The 17,377-nt window shown below is 34.3% G+C and overlaps 1 protein-coding gene across 4 annotated transcripts in view; it reads left to right on the top strand.

Annotated features, from left to right (window-relative positions):
- nkain4 (sodium/potassium transporting ATPase interacting 4) overlaps positions 1-17,377 on the top strand; it is a 140,539-nt gene that overhangs the window by 69,194 nt on the left and 53,968 nt on the right. For 3 of the 4 annotated variants that reach the window (XR_015522529.1, XM_087304851.1, NM_001113646.2), the window contains exons 3-4: positions 1,701-1,781; positions 14,333-14,530. Coding sequence is in view for 2 of the 4 variants with exons in the window: in XM_087304851.1 (XP_087160977.1) it covers positions 1,701-1,781; positions 14,333-14,530 (279 nt within the window). In the remaining 2 variants the exon portion in view is untranslated. Of the gene's footprint in view, positions 1-1,700; positions 1,782-14,332; positions 14,554-17,377 lie in introns of all 4 variants that reach the window. The other variant, XR_015522531.1, reaches the window with a different exon arrangement.

Raw genomic sequence — 17,377 nt, 5'->3', positions numbered from 1 at the left:
AAGTCATTTGTTTGTTGTGAACTGTCCAATTATGATGGTAGGTTGTAGGGCACGATGCACAATTCTGGCTAAAATGAGAATCACAATTTTTTTGCTCAAAATCAAGATCACAATTTTATCAAAATTCTGTTGATGTAAAATAAAGGTTAATATGAGTAGCCTAATATTATTGGTATTCTCAAACATGTGGTAAAACAACAATAATAATATTAGGCCTATGTGATGGTATACTGTTGCTTAAAATGCTAAATTTTGTATAGACTTTGAATGGTGGACTTGAACAGACTTTAAATTGTCCTGGTCAATATTGCAAAGTTACATCAGAAAGCTATATTCATAGTTCTGATGTTGAATAATTGTGTTTGAGACATATCTTTTAGACCATTTTAGTTAAAGTTGGTAAAATCAGACATTTGTCATCAAATTGCATTACATTTAACATTATATGGGCTTTATATACTTTGTGTTCGCTATGAACGAAAAAACATATCAAATCATAGCTCTAAAATGTTAATATGATCATTTAAATGATTTGCTCGCTTTTGGTTTCACTTTCACTGCCGAGTGCGGTTTATGTCATGGCTGTCTAATCATACTTCCCGCGCGGCTCCCAAACGATTGCTGTCTGCCACACACTGAACGTCATTTACAGCTTTATTACCTGGTATCCACAGCCTACGCAGTTTCCGTTCACTAAAGTGGACTTCACAGTAGTAAAAAAGCAGTGTGTCAGCTGGTGTCATTTTGTGGCCTCGAAAACGTCATTACATGAAGACAGAAATTACATTTTTGGGTGAATTATGCCTTATAAATACAATATATGACACTTTTAACACCATTTAGAGGTGTCTGTGTTGCTAAGCAACGTATGTATCGACTTATGCAACCTCCTTTATGCTTCTCCTGAACTTGAAAATATATTTTGGCTGAACTGTAGAAATGCTGGATTAAGATGATGTGGGGGTTACGATCTTTTTTCAATTAATCGTGTATGTTCTAAGCCTATGTTTTGCCATAACAATTACAGTTCTATAGTTTGTAATAATTAACAATTCTTCTTTTTGATGACAGAAATGTCAGCAAAAAAGTCCCATCGCTAAACTTTTCAACAGCAAAACCTGTCAAAGCATTGATCAAACTCAAAAATGCAATTTGACTGCATTAATACATGCAAAATTACTAGAGGAAACTTTTTTTGTTGTTAGATTTTGACTTTTTATTTCTTTAAACCAAAGACACAACATAAAGTTATTGGTAACACTTTACAATAAGGTTCATTAGTTAATGCATTTACTAACATGAACTAATCATGAACAACACATGTACAGCATTTATTTATCCTAATTGAACATTTACTAATGCATTATTAACATTCAAGTCTGTGCTTGTTAACATTAGTTAATGCAGCATGAGTTAACATGAACTAATAATGAACTACTGTATTTTCATTAACTAACGTTAACTAACATGAACAAATACTGTAGTAGATATGCTGTTCATTATTTGTTCATGTTAGTAAATGCATTAATTAACATTAACTAATGAACCTTATTGTAAAGTGTGACCAAGTTATTTATATAAAATATGACTAAAAACTTAATACAATAAATTTTTTGAGCAAAACATTGCGTCATAATTCCGCAATAATTTTTGAAAGCATAAGCTATTTGAAAGTAATGTATCTTCTGTGTTTTTGACAGTATACAGTTTGGACGGCGCTGTGGGTCGCCTGGAACGTCTTCATTATCTGCTTCTACCTGGAGGTTGGAGGTCTTTCAAAGGTAAGTGAGATCTTAACCCTGTTTTACAGCTTAACAGGACTGTTTATGGCCTTTTAACAGACTGCCCCAGTCTTAATTTAGATTAATTACTATGCAACTTTAGCCTATCTTACATTTAAAAATGACTTCTGCTACTTGTTCAAACTACTTTTTTAAAATGAGTTAAATCAACACAATTCGTAAAATTTTTGGTTGGACAACTTAACAGTTTTATGTTTAATCCACTTAAATTTGTAAAAACGGTTAAGTTAACTTATTCGATTTGTGTTAGGACAACAGAAACCAGAAATTTAGATTTAGAGGGGAAAAAACTTTTAGAACACATAAATTGGCAGAAAGAGGTTGTGTTTTATTTCCAACCCATTTCATGATATGCTTCTCTCCACAAGTGCTGACAGGTCATGGACACAAACAAACACTCAACCCCTGATGTGTAATGGGTGTGAAACAAACTCGTTGTATAATTTGCACATTCTGCTCTCAGTCTGTGTGATTGTGAATGACTCCTTCTGGACTCGGGCTACGTTTTCTACACTAATTCAGATAAATTCTAAACGCTCCATGTCTACACTATCATTTTCAATTCTTTCCCAAAAAAAATGGTCATCCACATTAAAACGACTGAAAAAACACTTTTGTTCATGTACTGCGGATGTGCACAGACATCAGACGACTTTACTTGCGTCGAATCAGCCTGGCGTTAATTTACTTTCTGTCTCTATGAAACATTGAAGCAAAAAGTCGCAACTCTCATCTGCTTCCACCGCTGAACAACAGCTTAAATTAAGCATTCCATGTCCTTTGAAGGCATTATAAACTTTAATCTTTAATCTTTACTAAAGTTCTCAGAACAGGCAGCATTCAAAGCATCTGATTTCAATGTCATGACATGAATGCAGTCACATTTTCAAAAGCCTCCGTTTTCATAGTCCACACAGCAACGAAAAAATGGCATTTTCAGATTTATCCAACTAAAGACAATGTATTCAAAAAGATATATTTTTGTTCCCTAAATATGCCATCTCAGTGTGGATGCATGACTAAAATGAAGAGCAACGTGTTTTTAAATGAAAACGTATTAGTGTGGAAAGTGTGGAAAGGACTTCAGACAATTGCAAAGCTTTTATCGGTTTTTAGAAGGTGGAGGGTGACTGGACAGGAAGTCTCGTAGATGTGCGCAGACTGAGTAAATCCAGTTTATGTGTCATGAGCTGCTGATTTGTCAGATTTAGCCTCTTAATCTTATCCATTTGTTGTCCTAAGCTGTATTGGACAAAATAAAGGCTGAGATTATACCAGAAGGAAGGGGGAATTCTAAGCATTTTTAAATGAGAAATACTGAGATTGCCTCTTTTATGTTTTTTTTTGTTTGTTTTTGTTTTTTTAAAGTATTGCTGGAAATACATTGTTTTAATCAGCCAGCGTTTTTAAAGGGCACATAGTTTACCCCTTTTGTATGATTTGACAGTAATATTATGGTTCTTCTGAGTGTGCCAGTTTTGGTTCAGTTCAACACAGTTCAGATATTTTTATTATAATGTGTTAAAAAGTGTCATGTTGGGGGGTTTGTACACAGCTCGCTGTTTTAGGGGTGTGTTGCTTCACATGAAAAGTAGTTTTGGCTTCCCACCCATCATAATAAGGGGGCGGAGCCAAGAGCTCCCACACTCTGTGTTTGCAACAGACAGGCAGACAGAGAGAAGCTAAGCTACATGAGAGGATCATCATTCAGCCGTACATGTACGACTCGTACACAGACCAAGCAGAGAGTACAAAATCATTTGTGTCTTTGTATAGTTTTACTGCCAACTGTGTGCTAGTTTCAGGTGTCGAGCTTGTACACCGAGACTAATAACCACGCACACTGAATTAACCCTGACTGGTGCACCGGATGCGCCGCTCTGAGCCGCGACACAGCGCAACAGAAACATGAAGTGTCCCAAATCGTCGGCTTCTGATGTGCGACCTGCAGGACAGTTTGTTATTTTATTTCCAATGGAAAGACGCACATATGAGGTAACGCATTTGCACTTTTCCGGCTGCACCTAGATCACAGCGAGCTTCTGTGATCGTGAGAAATGCAAACGGCTGAATTTTAAGGTAGACGCAATGAAAAGTACACATGTTTGCAAACCTACCAAAAGGTACAAACAATAATTCCAATTAGAGCGATCATGTGGTGAATGCTGATCTTGTGGTGAGCCCAACGCGCCTTACATTAAAAAATAGAGCTGTGGTGTTCCTTTAGTGACATCGCTTTTACTCACATGCTGAAAATGGCGGATGTGAAACAACAAAATAAGGCTATGGTGACGTGCCTGTCAATCAATAAGGGTGGGCGGGGGAACCGCACTCCTATGTCAAGTTGCGGTCGCTCTGAAATCCGCTCCAATTGGTCCACTCTTTTTATGTTGTTAAATTGTAAAAAAAAAAAAGGACTGTGTGTGTACAGTATATCTCCCTAATATGACGTTCTCTACACTATACTTACACACGTCTGTCCAAACAGCTTAAAAAGTAGATTTTTCACCATATGTGCCCTTTAAGTATTTTAATGTTTGCATTGCATTTTGCTTTCTAATAATAGAAGTGCTAATAAGTTTTGGTATTTTGCTTTATTTTATTTAGTTTTATTTTATTTCATTTTAATTTTAATTTATTTATGTATTTAATATATATATATATATATATATATATATATATATATATATATATATATATATATATATATATATATATATATATATATATATATATATATATATTATTATTTAATTGGAAAAAATAATAATAGTTGATCTATTAATTGAATGTTTTTGAACTAGTTATGCTTATGAAATTCTCAATAGATTTTTATCAAGATTTTTAATTTATTTAACTTTTCATCCATCAACAAATCTAGAAAACACACACATTGATCTGTTTTTAACACTGATGATGATTTTTAACACTTATGATTTGTGTTATGTGCATAACATTATTATATTATAATGATTTGTAAAGGGTTACGTTATGCTTGATGCTGAAAATTCAGCTTTGAATCACAGGAACTGATTACATTTTAAAATACATTTATATTTAAATTAGTTTGTTGAATTGTAATAATATAAAATAATAATAATAATAACAAAATAAAATAAAAAAATCTATATATACTGTTAGGTGCATAAATATTTGTACATTGACGCAATTCTAGCATTTTTGTCTCTATACACCAACGCAATGAATCTGAAAAATTCAACGAACAAGATGTGCTTTAACTGCAGACTGTCAGCTTTAATTTGAGGGCATCAACAGACGCTGGGTTTCATTCTTTCACTCCTGGTGGTGCTCTGCCAGGCCTCTACAGCAACTGTCTTCAGTTCCTGCTTGTTCTTGGGGCAGTTTTGTCTTCAGCAAGTAAAATGCAAGCTCAATCAGATTAAAGTCAGGTGATTGACTTGGCCATTGCATAACATTTCACTTCTCTACCTTCAAAAACTTTTTGGTTGCTTTTGCAGTATGCTTTGGCCCATTCTCCATCTGCACTGTGAATCACTGTTCAGTGAGTTCTGAGTTAAGGATCTGGGTTAATCTAAACAGAAAATATTGCCTGAAACACTTCAGAATTTATCTTGCTGCTTGATCAAGTTGATCTTGATCTCATCTGTCCATAGTATGTTGTTCCACACTGTGAAAGCTTTTTTAGAACTCTAATCTGGCTTTCCTGTTTTTGGGCTCATCAGTGGTTTACATCTTGTGGTAAACCCTCTGTATTCACCCTGTTGTAGTCTTCTCTTGATTGTTGACACATACAGTACACCCACCTCCTGGAGAGTGTTCTTGATCTGGCCAACTATTTTGAAGGGTGTTTTCCTCAGCAAGGAAGAATTCTTCGGTCGTCCACCACAGTAGTTTTCCATGGTCTTCCAGGGCTTTTGGTGTTGCTGAGCTCACCGGTGCGTTCTTTCTTTTTAAGAATGTGCCAAACAGTTGTTCTGGCCACACCTAATGTTTTTGCCATTTCTCTGATGAGATACTCTGGATCTTTTATCTGCTCATTGTAATTGGGATAATGAGGGAATAACACATCTAGCCATGGAACAGCTAAGAAGCCAGTTGTCTAATTACTTTTGGACCCTTAACAAGTGGGAGGCACATATGCAAACTGTTGTATTTCCTACAGCCTTTACCTGATTTGGTAAATTTGATTATGTAAATACAAAAGGCATTTAATTTTTCTCATGACTATATATATATATATATATATATATATATATATATATATATATATATATATATATATATATATATATATATATTGCGTTTGTTTGAGGCATGAGTGGAAAAAAAATATATATATATATTTTTTTTTTTCGCTCATGCCTCAAACAAAAGGCATTTTATTTTTCTCATGACTAGAATAATTTAAAAGAAAAATAACAAAAGAAAAATGGAAATCGAAAAAGTGTCCAGTTCATTAAATGCCCAAGCGCTTAGTTGTGTGTTCTCCCACCTTGATTGTCATGTTTTTCCTTTCACTCGTTTCCAATGTCTCACACAGTCACGCTCCATCACTTCCTCCATTTCCATGCGCTGTCACAGGTGGGACAGCCCTTCCCCCAAAACCTCCTCACCTCTTTACACTCGGTGCATGAATATTCATGAGCCGCCTCAGACAGATCTGCTGTCCGGAAAGCGCATTGATCCTTCCTTTTCTGTCTCTGTATGTGTTTATACATCTACGTGTGTGTGTGTGTGTGTGTGTGTGTGTGTGTGTGTGTGTGTGTGTGTGTGTGTGTGTGTGTGTGTGTGTGTGTGTGTGCGTGTGTTTTCTCCATTAGCTTCTTGTCCTCCTGCTGTCCATATGTAGCAGTGAGGGAGTGCTGTGTGTCCATCTGTCGGGTTAATGCTGGAGTCCGGCCCTCTGCCACCTGCTTCTCATAACGGGCCATTATTCATAGCCCTGCATTTACACGTCCCGCCACAACACCTCCAAGTCTGACTGTCCCACTGCTGTCGTACAGATAATGATGATAATATCAGCCTGCACTGGCCACCCCTGCTGTGAGATCTATTATGATTGGATGGGAAGAGTCTGGCATTAGATTCTGTTAGTCTCTTGTGTAGTGTGTTGGTCATATTTGTCCTTCTCGCAGTGTGGCTTGAATTTGTCTGTCTAGCAGTGTTTGTCATACTGTATTTGAATGTCTGTCTAGCAATGTGTCTGTCTGTCTAGTTATGTCTATCATATTTATCTGTCTGTCTGTGTCACAGTGTGTCTGTTATAACATACTGCAATTAGTCTGACTGTCAGGCAATATCCATTATTTGTCTATCTGTTTTGTTATGTGTCTATCATATCAATATGTCTGTCTTACAATGTGTGTGTCTGTCTCTATGGCTGTCTGTCTGTCTTTTTTGCTATCTGTCTATCATATCTATCGGTCTGTCTTTCAATGTCTTTGTCAACTAGCAATGTCTATCATATGTGTGTTTGTCTGTCATTCTGTCTGTCTGTCTGTCTGTCTCAGTGTCTATATCATCTGTCTGTCTTTCAATGGGTCTGTCTGTTTGTCTTGCTGTGTATATCATATCTATCTGTCTGTTTTACAATGTGTCTGTGCAATTTTTCTATCACATGTCTAGCTGTCTGTCTCACAGTGTCTATTATAATTTGTTTGTACCTAAATGTCTCTCTGTCTTGCCATGTGTCTGTCTGTCTCTATGACTGTCTGTCTTGCTATGTCTATCTGTCTCAGTGTCTATTATATCTATTTGTCTATCTTACAAAATGTCTGCTTGTCTCCGTTCATGTGTCTGTCTATCTAGTGTCTATCATTTGTCTGGCTTCCTGTCTCACAGTGTCTATTATATCATCTGTCTGTCTCTTAATGTGTCTGTCATATATGTCTGTCCTTCTATGTGTCTCATACATATCTGTCCATCTCACGCTGTCTGTCTGTCTATCTGTCTGTTGTATCATCCGTCTGTCTCTCAATATGTCTGTCATATCTATCCGTCTTATGTATCTGTCTGTATATCTTTGTCCGTGTGTCTGTCTACTAGCAATGTCTATCACATCTCTCTCACTCTGTGTATGATAGGATATCATCTGTGTGACTCTCAATGAGTCCATCATATTTTTCTGCCTGTCTGTCATGCTTTGTCTATATCTATCTATCTGTCTGTCTTATAATGTGCCTATTTGTATATCTTTGTCCGAGTGTCTGTCGACTAGCAATTTGTATCACATCTCTCTCACTGTCTATTACAGTGTATCATCTGTCTGTCTCTCAATGTGTATATCATGTTAATCTGTCTGTCTTACAATGCGTCTATCTGTCTGTCTGTCTGTTTGTCTGTTGCCAAAACATTTTAAAAACAGATTTTTTTACAATTTAAAATGCCATATTTCTGCTGGAGATACTGTTGTCCTAAAAAAAAAAAAAAGTAGATAAAAAGAAACATACAAGTATTGAAGAACCTTTTGACAGTTTTAAAACCTTGACTTTTCCAAACCGTGGTATACTTTGAAAACCTACCATGCCTAGTGTATGATAGGGCCTATTGTCTTTGTTCGTGTGTCTATCCATCAATGTCTATCATATGTCTTTTACAGTGCATTTACAGGGGTGTCTAAACCCGGTCCTATAGGTTCTGCTTAGTTTAGCTCCAACTTACTTCAACACACCTGCCAGGAAGATTCTAGTATATCTAGTAAGAGCTTGTTTAGTTGGTTCAGGTGTGTTTGATTAGGGATGGAGCTAAGATTTCCAGGACACCAGCCCTTCAGGACTGAGTTTGGACACCCCTGATCTATTATATCATAAAAAATCCATATATATATTAAAAGTATATTAAATCACAGTTTAACTAATAATGAACATTTGAAATGGTAATTGCAACCATCAGAAAATTTACCATAGTTAACCTTAAAACCAGTAATCGTGACAACACTTCTCATAGTAGTGGTTGAGCATTTTGCTGTCATCAGCAAAAAGCTGCACATTGAGCAGTGTTGGCGTTGAATGGAATCATAAGATCTGAAAATTTAGAGGATGTATACAGTTGTGTCGCTAATTTGCACAAAACATAAAGATACAATTATTCTGCCATCGATCAATGTTACAAAATCAATGACAAAAAGTCAAAGCAATGAATATTTTCATGTTTCTTTAGCTTATTTTAATAAGTTAATAAGATTTTAGGTAATTTTGTTTTTAAGTTATACAAAGTTTAACTTTATATTTTAGTCAGTTTAATTGACATACAGCAGGGATAATAAGTATTGAACACGTCATCATTTTTCTCAGAAAGCATATTTATAAAGGGGCCGTTGACTTGAAATTTTGACCACATGTTGATAACAACCAAAAAAATATATGCAAAGAAAACAAATCTAATTAGTTTACAAATGAAGTTCTGTGTGATAAAAATGAAACAATGCAGGTAAAAAGTATTGAACACATGAAGAAAGGGAGGTGTGGAAAAGCAGTGAAAGCCCAGACAGCAGCTGAATTCTCTCAGTAGTTCTTCAGCAACCCTCTGCCCTTCCTCAGTGTAAATTAATATCGGCTGCTTCAGTCTAACATCTAAATTATCAGGATGATGAAGATGAAGCCAAAGTGGAAATTTCAGCAGGACAATGATCCAAAACACAGCCAAGGAAACTCTCAAATGCTTTCAGAGAAAGAAAATCAAGCTGTAGAATGGTCCAGTCATTCACCTGACTTAAATCTGATAGAAAATACAAAATAAGCATCAGATTTATTTTAACAGACGCTCTGTTGAAGTCTGTGAAAAACTCTCATGCCTTTAAACGCCTTCACCAAAAAGCCTTTAATATAAAGTATTAATTACATTTTAGTAGTTCAGTTCTTTCTCCTTGTGTCATTCCTTTGTTATTACACACAACAAATTTTTCAGATTTTTGTTGTTTTGTTTTATTTTTATGTTTCTATTGCTTGGGATTTTACCAAAATCTGGTTTAATTCCATTACAACAGCTTCTTTGAAATTATTATTACCAGGAAAAAAAATGTGACGTGTTCAATACTTATTTTCCCTGCTGTAAGTTGAGATGACTAGAAAAGTTCATTTGATTTAAAAAAGTAAATAAATCTATCAAAAAGCATTTACAGTGTACTTTTAGAAAATAGAGAACCATATTAACTCCATACCCATTTTTTGTGCCCAAGAGGAAAGCATATGAAGTGGTTGTGCAATTTCTGCAACTGTCTGTCTGTGTGTGTGTCATTGATGGAGGTGTTTTGATGGGGTTGTCCTCTCATGCATGGCCGCGGGCTGTGGCTGTCTGTCTCATACTGTGCCTGTGATTAAATATGAGACAGGACGGACTGTATCGACCCCCTTCCCGAACACACACCAACACACACCCTACTCAATGACAGATAGTGACGCGGATAATGATAATGCCTGCTGATGATAAAGGGGACGAATGGCTCCATTAGCCAGACAGAGGTCAAGGACGAGTTGCTCTCTAATAAGCATAGAAAATGATATAAGTTTTCTTTTTTGACAAGTGTCGTTCATCTCATCCTGACGGAGAGCTGTGTGGATTGACAGAATCCATTACATCTGACTTATTCATGTCCGTGAGTGTATGAGGAACTTTTTGTCACAAAATGACGTGTATGGATATAATAAAGTCTACATTGTAAAAACAAAAAAAGCTTGCTAAATGTTTTTTTAAAGCAAAATTGATTTAAACCATTTTTTAAAGATTATTTTACTTCGCCCATTGACATATTGTTTGGCTTTTTAAGGAAAAATCCACTTACTTTTTCAATTTTTTCTAAAAATCAAACTATATTTTTACTTGTCTATAAAATGCTTCTTGATTTCAGATTTTTTTTGATGTTTGGGTTAGAAACAAGACCAAGACTATTTTGTATTTTTGTTGTTTTTGTATGAACTACCCCTTTATATATTGAATATAGCTAATTTTAGGTATATTAGAAATGTAGTTTATTAGTTTATTAAATCAAATAAGGCTGCAAAAATGTATTTAAATTCTATAATCCTCTGTCATACGAATTGTTGTCTGATAAGTTGGTCTAAACAACCCCTTAAAATTTTAGATGCATTTTTTAGATGGCAAACAGAGTGACTCTAGATCTGGGGTGTGTTTCTGAAAAGCATTGTTAGCCAACTTAAGTCGCAAGTTACAACGTTACAAACATAGTTTGTTGATTTGGCCTTTTCCAAATCCATCTTTACAACAAAGCTATGTTCTATTCCCAGCTATCCCCCCATGCCCTATTTGTTTATAACATTTAAACATTGGAAGTATTTAAATATATATATATATATATATTAAAGTCATCTATCTTAGGTATAATTTGCTTTCAAAGTATTTTTACAGTTCCATTTCAGTGATCTTCATGTTTACAATTTATCTCCCTTCGAAGTGCACTTTGAAAACATTAATGTCATTTGGAACACAGCCGTAGATCATGACGAAAGCAATAGGTGACCTATTATTTAAAAGAATTCATGTTATGTCTCCAAAGCTTGTGAAAACAAAAAAACATAGCATATGTTAATGCTTTTAATTTATAGTAAGTTATTTATTAAGTATCTGTACTGTATATGACATGGACCTGTTGGTTAGAACACTTCTTCAGTGGTTTGCATGTGTCAAATTGTAAAAGTCAATTTTAAAAAAAATAAAAAATAAGTAAACAAAATCCTACTTAATAATAATCATCTTCATCATCATCAGTAATATTATTATTGTTATTATTATTATTATTATTAAAGTATGATTTTTTTCATTTCCTAATAAACAAAAAATATTAATTTTCATTTCTTAATAAATAGCCTTATTATTTATTTATTTATTTATTTATTTATATGACTTATATATGATATTATAGTGCATGTTTTAGAGTACACTTTTGTTCGTGTTTTTATGTTTTAGAATAGAATATGTAATGTTCTCAATAATATTTTTAAAGGAAACATAGGAACCATTTCCATATATTTTAATTAATCTGGAAAGCGAGTGCATGTTTTTACCAAAACTAATATTGGATTTTTTTTTAATGCGTGTACATGTTAAACAATATAAATTGGAATGGTAATTCTCTGAATAAGTTGTTACCACCCCGTTTAGAGCAACATTGTGGATGTTTTACGTTTTAACTAACGTGGATCTGCAACAGAGAAACTGGGTTTTGGGAAACACTCGTCACTACATCGTTCTTTTCCCAAACGATGCATCGTACTATGACAGTTCAGCTGTGAGCTACATTGTTGTTTGGGTAACGCACCTCTGATTGTATTATTACATTAAGAAAACCATTCTTTGTTCAAGCTTGTTTTTTTTTTTTTAAAGCAAAGAATGAGTATTTATGTATAGTTTAAAGAAATGGCTTCTCAATAATCATCATTGTGAACACTAGGCTTTTTGATGTTGTTGTTGTGGTTGTTCTCTGTTGTTTATTTGAGTATTGTTTTTATTTTGAATTTGTATTTGTATTGTATACTATAGGCCTTTAACATCTGGCAAAGGCACCGCCAATGAAAACTTTGGTCTTTGGACTAATTTGGGTACATTTACGTTCTTGGTGAACACTTATTAATGTACACGGTCCCTTTGTTGTGGAAAAATAAATAAACTTTAACTTCAACTTTAAGCACTGTAAAACATCATTACTTTTTAGCAGGAGAATATTAACTGGAGGGCTTCTTAAATGTCCAGTTATTATACTGAATAATTTGAAGTGCAACATTTTTATTTTGATAAGATCTTGAAAAGATTGTAGGGCTGGGATATAGTAATAAAAATCATAAACTATTATTTATATATTATTTAAATATATCTTTTGCGGTATAAAGTATTGCTTATGCTTGTATTTGCTCTGAAATGTCTTTCGATGATCATATATGAACAGTTCAGATGCAAAAACCTCCAAGTGCAACCTGTTTTTTTTTTTTTTTTAATAAACATTTTTCTTAGGCTCATAAGTTTTTGTTTAGATTAAAGGGCAATGAAAACAACCTATTCATCGCTATAAATGTGAAATGCCTGAAACTACACACAGGAGCCTGGAAAAATGCTGATTTTCACACTTCCTATTTAGTTAGTTAGTTAGTTAGTTAGTTAGTTAGTTAGTTAGTTAGTTAGTTAGTTACCAGTCTTTTGTAGCTTATTAAAATTTTGTAGCTTATTAAATTCGAAAAAAGTTTTGCTTTCATTTCAAATATTGTGGTTAACAGTAGAGAGCTGCACGTGAAGTTTTAACTAAATGTTCAAATTAATTAAAAAAAATCGAATAATTGCTGAAACATGATACTAACAATTTGCAACATATGAAATTCTTTGAGTAACATGCTATCGCCCATGCCAATAGCCTAGTGGTAAGTGAGTCGACATATAACACCCAGGTACTCGCGGCGACCCCAGTTCGATTCCCGGCTCGAGGTCCTTTGCCGATCCTCCCCCTGTCTCTGCTCCTCACACTTTTCTGTTTGTAAAACTCCACTGTCCTATCGATAAAGGTGAAAACCCCTAAATATATATATATATATATATATATATATATATATATATATATATATATATATATATATATATATATATATATATATAAAAGATACGTGCTATCAACTTGATATCAATTGATATTTATTCATTGGGATAAACCCCTTGAGATGTACCATTTCAAAAAACATGACATAACATATATATATATATATATATATATATATATATATATATATATATATATATATATATATATATATATATATATATATATATATATATATATATATATATATATATATGAAAAATTATTTAGTAATTAGTAAGTAATTATTTGTAGGAACATGTAAGCAACTTGTTATGAAGGACGTCCAGCGTTCTTCAGCCTCTGGTGCATAGACTGCAGCTTTGCATAGGAAGTTTGGTCAGAGGAGAAATGGAGGGTTTTTATCCTTCACTTTCATTAATTGGTGAAGTCTGTTCCTCACCACTGTCGTCACGGCTTACTTGGATTGGGACTTGTGGAGCTGTGCATCAATGGATTTCCTCTTTAGTGTTTGGACTTTTAGCAGTGAAAATAAACCACACTGAACTGAACTAAACTGAACTTCAACTCTGAAAACTGGACTGACACGGTTTCAATTTACTAGAACTTCTGTTAAGCTGCTTTGACAATATCTACATTGTAAAATCACATAAGATGAATTGAATTATTCTTACTAGATCTCCCTCCGCAACTATGCACATTTTTTCTGCCAACTGATGTGGTGATTTATCAGCATTTTGGACATGGTGTAAATTTGCCGTTAGATAATAACAGGTCTGTTTTTTTTTTATAAACGGCAACATATATTATCACAGCAAATGAACAATGAGCACATGTGCATCCTCCATCTTTTATAAATGTGTGTCTTTCCTCCCTCTCTCGTGTCTGTGAAACAGTTTCTTTGTTGTCCCTGTTTAATTATGCATGCGTGCTTTAAAGCGCTCAGCCCCTCTGTCATTCATCACTTATATTACCTGAGGTTGAATCTGACCCCGCCCCTCTCCCATTTCAGGACAGCGACCTCCTGACCTTCAACATCTCTGCGCATCACTCCTGGTGGAGCGAGCATGGGCCGGGCTGCATCCGAAGAGAGATCCCAGCCAGTGGAGAGCGCGAAGCTGACACACAGTCCTACATCTCCATCATGGGCTGCCTGCTGGAGTACCAGTACATAGAAGTGCTGCACAGCGGCTGCCAGATCCTCATCTCTGTAAGTCACAAATGAAACGCACAGTGCCTCATTCGTTTTGCATTTACAATTCAAAGCAAAACTTCATCCCTCCCACAAATTGAATAAGAAGAAAAACAAACACAGATCAATTAAACTTCAGTCAAAAAATACATTGCAGAGTTACATTTAGGCTCCATTTCTACTGCCAGTTAAATGTGACCCAATTCAGATTGGATCTGTTTTATGACTGTGTAAGCATGAAAAAAAAAAACATGCATTCGTATATTCAAAGATCGGTTTCAGGCCCCCTTCATTTGTGGAAATAAATCCGATATAATTTGGATATGTGACAATGTCATTATCATGTAAACAGGCAGATCAGATCTATTGAGGCATTTTGTTTTGTACGTAATTAAACTTGCAACAATGTGGTACTTCTCCATAGTTTAATGATGTAGAAGGAAGAGCGTGTGTGGAGACGCCGAAGCAGTAAACAACAACAACACAGTTAACATAGAGGAGGAAAGTGGTCAGTCGCCACAATTTGCTCCCACCAGACCTGAGACCTCTCCTACCCACAAATCCTTCTGAATGGTGTAGGACACCATATATAAGCCATAAGCGCAAGCTGCGATGTTTTCCCTTTCCCTCCGTCTCAAAGTTATTTTAAAGTTAGGGGAACTTCGCATATTTTGCAGAGCTAAAAGCAAGACAATTTCTTCTATGGCTAGTGTGGCACAGATGCTAGAACCCTCCTTTATGTATGTATGGCGTCGAAAATTGTATGGCAAATGTAAACACATAAATCAGACATGAGTCACAATTGAAAAAAAAAACATGTAAATGGAAAGGCCAAAAAAAAAACTGATATAGGCAACAAATCAGAATTGGGCGTCAAGACCTGACAGTGTAAACTTGACCTTAGTCAATGGTTTTGTCCAAAGCGACTTACAGATGAGTAGGCAATCAGAGATTCAACAAGAAGAGGCAATACACTCAAGAAGGTCTAATTATACAAAGGAACTGTTAGTGCTCACAGAATTAAGTGCTAGAGTAAGGAGGGGTTTTTTTGTAGATGGAGAAGAGAGTTTCTACAGGTGGTTTGTCAGATCCACTCACCTATGCGAAGCACAGTTCATAAATGCAGTGATTTTTGTAAGAATATAGAGTGATTGTAAGAAAGTGTCTGATGCAAATGTGCAAAACTGGTGCAAGTGTCAGTTAAAGTGTGAGAGAGATAAGAGTTTGTCAAGTCCACTTACACCTGTGTGAAGCAAACTTCATAAATGCTGTAATTCATGAATTTTTACTTTTATTTTAATCACATTTTTTAGATATATGGAGTGATTGTAAGAGAGAATCTGGTGCAAAACCAATACAAGTGTCGGTTAGTGTCAGCAAGGTGATAGGAGTGTGTTTTAAAATTGTGTTTATACTGTATGTGATGATTTGATTGCAAGTACATGGTGCAAAAACACCTTAGAAAAGTATGTCACAGTCATACTCAATAAGCAATTACTCTGTACTCCAAAAGTCCTGTTCGTACTATAGTTTGTGGTCTTAAGATGCTCTATTTACATTTACTATATGCGTATGTCTGCATAACAAGCTATAATACACATTTTTCCAGAAACACTTCCATCCTAAAGGTGCTTTTTCATTACCATAGGAAATCATTGCCTGTATTTTTTTTTTACCAGTCCTTAAAAACCACAGCCCTGTAAAAGTGTCTCCTGCATGCAGTGTTCATGTGTGGGTCCTGAACCTTTGCTGGTTTGCTGATTGGCCCCTTGAGTTTGAGGTCTGGCACAGATCCAGGTTTAGTTTGGAAAACTCACTAGATTATAATCAGTAGGCAGAAGGACTGTGAGCTTATTTTCAAAACAAGGATTGCTTTTGTTGACTTTAAATGTGCTGTGGACAGAGCTCTTTTGAAATGTTTAAACTCTTAAAGCATGCTTATGATTGAATGTACAACAATTGTACTTATGCTGCTGTATTTCTAATTCATGTTTTGCAGTAATTCGAATTTATTTATACATGTATGTCTATGTATATGTATGTACAAGCAGTTATCAAAATATCTATCATTGTGGAGTATCTATCTCAAGTAAAAACACTCGGTTATGCTTTACAGTAAATCTAATTAAACCAGTAAGAAAGCGAACATTTTTTTAATGAATTTTAACTCTGCCCCTTTTATGAAAATCATAGTAATAATATGGAGGAATGAAATATTGGTGTTGACTTTCATTAGACAATATACAGTATCTAATGCAAAAAATAAATAAATAAATACAATAAAGTTGTTAGACTTCTGTAACTCAGAAGACCACAATAAGCTATTTTAGATATTTGAAGCATGCATATTAAAGATATTATATCATTAGGGATTTATGGTCAGCTTAAGTTCTAAAGAACCCTTTTAAAGGTAAACCCCTATTAAAGCACTAATTTAGAAAGTATTACAAATCTTGTTTTGTTTTGCTGATTTTTACAGCCTATTTAAACTTTAAAGTTCATATTATGGCATTACTTAATTTTGAAAACTTGCAGGCCTATTGTAATAAAATAAAAAAAAGTATATTATAATCAAATATAAATTAATTGCCGGAAAATTAGATACTATTAGTAAATAATTAATAATAACGACAATAACAACAACAACAACAGCAATATATATATATATATATATATATATATATATATATATATATATATATATATATATATATATATATATATATATATATATATATATATTTTTTTTTTTTTTATATATACACACACACACACACACACACACGTATATACTGTACATACATATACATATAAATACATATACATATACAGTTGAAGTCAGAATTATTAACCCCCCTGAATTAT

Source organism: Danio rerio, chromosome 23, assembly GCF_052040795.2.
Source record: "Danio rerio strain M-AB ecotype USA chromosome 23, GRCz13ab, whole genome shotgun sequence".
NCBI classification, from domain to species: domain Eukaryota; kingdom Metazoa; phylum Chordata; class Actinopteri; order Cypriniformes; family Danionidae; genus Danio; species Danio rerio.
This window is presented reverse-complemented; position numbering and strand designations above follow the sequence as displayed.